Here is a 4577-nt window from a genome sequence, read left to right as displayed (position 1 = left end):
TCAGTTTATATACCACAATCAAGAATGTATGGGGTTTGCAGCAGCAGCATTGAATATCAAAGCCAACTGATTCTGTTCCTGAACCAGGTCCAACACTTCGATTGATTGATTGAATTGTTGTTTTGCACAGCAAGGCTAACCGGGACTGGACCTACAGTTTAAAGTGGGATCCGAACCAGTATGTGCCTCTACAGGGTATCCAACCCGGGACCCCTTGATTACAAGACGAGGACAATACCACTGTGCCATCGGGGAGGCCCAAGACTTTGGAACACAAGGACAAGAGGAATATAAAGGACACCACCAATGTTGGAAATGCTATGAATTTACATACTATATACTATACTATACTATACTATATATAGTACATGCATGTACTACAATAGTATTTTTAACATGCAGCGTAATATGCAATGACCGTTGCAGAGAAAGAAAAGTTAATGGAAAAACATTACGAATCTTCCTTTAATGGCATGAAGTTTCCAATATGGATTTTCACGCTACATTATACTACTCGAATGCACAAGTACACAAAATTATATATGAAGAGAGGGAGGTTTACGTTAATTTTATATGATATGGCTAGAATTGTCAAAAATAATGTAAACTAAATGCTATACACAAGGAATTCTTTCTTCCAAACATAAGACATACATTAACACTGACAAATTTATTACAAATTTATTGTACAGCTCTTATTAAAAAATGATTACATATAAAAGTTGCTTGTACATTATTGATGATAAAGACACTTCAAAATAATTGCAGTCAGAGTATCACTTGATTTAAAGAAGGCATAGATTCTTCTTGGCCCTCAGCCTTTGAATGTTTCCAGAAAAACATAAAAAAAATAGTTTGCTGGTTGGTTGTTCCGTTTACAAAATTATATGTAATAATGTTGCAAATTCTAGTACACACTTCCAAACACTTATGACCAACTTCAATTTGCATTGTGGATTGTGAAAGTTCAAAACTATTAATATTTGTCCCCCAACCCCCTAAAAAAATAGAAACTTCACTTTCCCTCCTTGTCAGGCTGAACCACAGTGACTCAAAGTATTCCAAGCAAGTGGTGATGTATCTTCACCACCTAGTGCAATGGTTCTCAATCTTTGAAAGACAACAGCCTCTTCTTATAAAAGTTGAAATCCTGCCCTTTCTATATTTTAAACTTTATACATTCATTTGCACCATAGATTTTTAAATATTAATAAGTAACGGCATAAATATAAATAATAAAAGCTTGTTCTGTCTAGGGTTGTTGACAAATGTAAAATTGGAATTAAATTAATTGGTAACCACTGGACCTCTTATTACCTGGTATGATTTATGTTAGGGCCTAGTATCCAGCCACAGCCCAGCAATTAAGAGTACTGGTCTAGTGCACAGTGGTCTATAAAACATTAGGTGTGTTCCGAATGTCTTAACGAAACTAATGCATTCAACTATAATAACTGGGCTCGTCAATCTGGTGAAACCAGTTATTTTACAGACTTATAGGACACTTTTTAGAGAAAGTTTCCACATGGCGTCCAGCAGAAGGAATGTCCCTATGGCAAAAATAAACTCTATTTTGGACAATGTTACTAATTTTAATCGCATTCCAAGAACAGTTAAGGCATACTCATCTTGTGTATGTGGCTTCATATCGCTATTTGTTAAAATTATAATACATTTTCCCAACTAGTGCACTTTGAATCCATCAGCATGCACGTTGTCCGCAAGCAGCAGACGATTCTCACTAAACAAACCAGCCTCCTGGCCCCTGCGCTTGGTGAATCTCGTTCGTGCACGAAATGCGACTTTTGAGACAGCATAATGACACTTATGGGACAGTCAGTTACCGTAACTCGTTTAACGTGTTAAGCTCGTGTAAATTTCGAAACGTGTCCATAATTGGCCTTCTCTCAGAAAAAAAAATTGTGTAATTACAGTTTATGCCCAGACATGAAGACTGGAACTGAACCCACACTGTGCCTTTATTGGGGATTGAATCTGGAACACCTTGATTACAAGGATTCACAAGGCATTGCTTTGTCATCAGGGAGGACCATTCCTTCACATAACTTTCATCAATATGCTGGTCTTTTTCCAAAAACATTACTCGCAAATGCAAGTATTTCTGGTCTCAACAGGTCGCATTAAAAGAGTTTTGAAGTGAGAGAGAGATGTGGGGGATCCAAGACTATTAGAAGGAGAATGCTGGGACCATATCTGATCACGTGGTCCTTGACGTCAGGCGTGACGTCACGGGCGGACTGATCGCTTTACGCTCCGGTTTCGCAGCCGAATCAAAGCAGTAATTATGAACATAAAAGAGCCGCAATTATGCCCAGAAGCTAATTGGGATTGAATACACAGACTTACTTCGGATCCGACATAACGTATGTCCTTACAGTTGGATTACACAGCCATTTACGCACACGTTTTGTCGGTAGTTTATATGTCGCCACAGGCGGGTATGTGAAAGCTGGTTGCGTCCACTTAACTTTGGGGGACGATTGTGATGAAAATTTGACTGAATAAATAATAGAACAATGGAGGACGGAAGTTGAACTACGTTGTAATTTAAGCATCACTCGTATATGAACAGCAAATTGTGTATTTCCAAGGGAATTATAACAGTTACTATGTACTATTAGTGTTGTTAACGAGACTAGACACGAGAAGAGATGGAATTTTCACGCGATGAGACATACCAGTGTCATCTCTCGGCAACACTGTCTCGCACACTGAGGTGCACAATATCCAGCTATTACATATCAAACCTTAAATTTTTATCGTGAATTCGGATGTGGAATTACCCTTGGTTGGGGAAGTTTCCAACTCTATAGTACGGAAATTGAGCACTAGGCTGGGAGATAGCCACGTCTTGAGTATTAATTACTGTTGCGTTTAGACTGTTTTGTGGGAATTTTGCTATGGTGATTGAGAATTAAGTTATTTGGAAGAACATTGATATTTGGTATTTCAATATCAACAGTGAAACTAAAATTGACATAGGAAATTTGGTGGAGGACTGGATATTAAATTGGGGGGTATGCTTGCAGTTTTTATCTTACTATGCTCCTGAGAGCCTTTATTAAAAAATTACAATATTATTATTTTTTCTAATAATTGTAACCCAATTAAAGTGTATGGTAGCCTGATGTTGTGTATTGAGACTACTGGTATCGCAATCACTAACAAGTCTCGTTAGATGCGATGTGTTCAGTTATACGAGGGGGTATCCAAATGTTTTAATTATCACCATGAAATAAAAAACATACAATAGTCACTTGCAGTGGTCAAGTTAGTTCTTCTCCACGTAGTCTCCCTGCAGAGTCACACATTTTTGCCAGCGTTTCTTCACCTGTTTCAAGCCCTCTTTGTAGAAGTCCTCCGCTTTCTCGAAAACCACTGTTCCACTTCGAAAATGACATCCTCTCTGTCGTCAAATCGCCGATCACGAAGTAGTTTCTTCATCTCGGGAAAGAGGAAGAAGTCGCTTGGCGCAAGATCAGGCGAATAAGGTGGATGCTGCAAAAGTTCATAGCCTAACCGGTGGGCGGCGACAACGGATGCTTGGGCCGTATGGACGGGTGCATTGTCGACCAGGAGACGGATGCCTTTGCTGATCATGCCACGACGTTTTTGTTTCAATGCATCACGCAGTTTCTCCAGAAGGTTGCAGTAGTAATCGCTGTTGAGGGTCTCGCCCTTCGGAAGGTAATCTGTTAAGATTACCCCGCGGCTATCCCAAAAAAAACGGACAGCATCACCTTCCCGGCAAATTTCTGGACCTTCGCCTTCTTGGGAGGGGGGAGGATGGATGTTTCCACTCCTTGCTCATTTCTTTGTTCTCCGGATCGTAGAGGTATACCCAGCACTCGTTCATAGTGACGAGACAAGCAAAACAATCGTCTTCATTCCGCTCCAACAGAGTCAAATTCTGCTGGGAAAAGTCGTAGCGAGTTTGCTTCTGAAGAGATGTCAACAAGCGAGGTACCCAGCGTGAAGATCCTTATTCATGTGCAGTTCTTCATGTTTAATCCTCCACGCACTTCCGTAACTTAGTCCAATCTCCGCCATCACTCTTTCCATGGTCGATCTTCTGTCGTCGAGGATAACGGCCTCCACTTTCTTCACCATGGCAAGATCATCCTTGATTGAGTGTCTACCCGCTCGTGGCTCGTCTGTCAGGGATATGTGACCACTTTGAAAGTTCCTCTTCCACCTCACAACCGTGTCATATGATGGGCTTTCATCCCCATACACAGCTTTCATTTCGTCGTGGATTTGGCGTGCGTTGTTGCCCTTCAAATGGAGGAACTTTATGACACTTCGGGCTTCAATTTTGTTTATCATGCAGGTTGATGTCTTCTACAGCCTTTGGAAAGAAAACTACGTTAGACAAAGATTTGATATTTGCACAAGTATGCATGGCAATGACACTGATTATGCACAAAAAGTTTCACGTAAATATCTCTATAACTATAATTAAAATTTTTGGATACCCCCTCGTATGTTGTCACCCGCTGTTTTTATTTTTTCATCGGATATCACGACACGTCACAACACCTCACTGAAGGCATTGT

The 4577-nt window shown here is 40.2% G+C and overlaps 1 protein-coding gene across 1 annotated transcript; it reads right to left on the bottom strand.

Annotated features, from left to right (window-relative positions):
• Nucleotides 1-3972: 3972 nt before the first annotated feature.
• Nucleotides 3973-4347, bottom strand: LOC146000582 (protein GVQW3-like). The gene has a single exon (XM_083138333.1). The coding sequence runs from the start codon at nt 4345-4347 to the stop codon at nt 3973-3975; it is 375 nt and encodes a 124-aa protein (XP_082994459.1).
• Between the last annotated feature and the right edge of the window lie 230 nt (nt 4348-4577).

The sequence above is a fragment of the Lepisma saccharinum genome, chromosome 16, assembly GCF_977018435.1.
Source record: "Lepisma saccharinum chromosome 16, izLepSacc3.1, whole genome shotgun sequence".
NCBI lineage: Eukaryota > Metazoa > Arthropoda > Insecta > Zygentoma > Lepismatidae > Lepisma > Lepisma saccharinum.
The sequence above is the reverse complement of the archived record's forward strand: the minus strand, read 5'-3'. Positions and strand labels throughout refer to the sequence as shown.

Excerpts from the sequence above, each read along its gene's own strand:
- LOC146000582 (XM_083138333.1), bottom strand. The coding sequence starts at position 4,347 with ATGATAAACAAAATTGAAGCCCGAAGTGTCATAAAGTTCCTCCATTTG.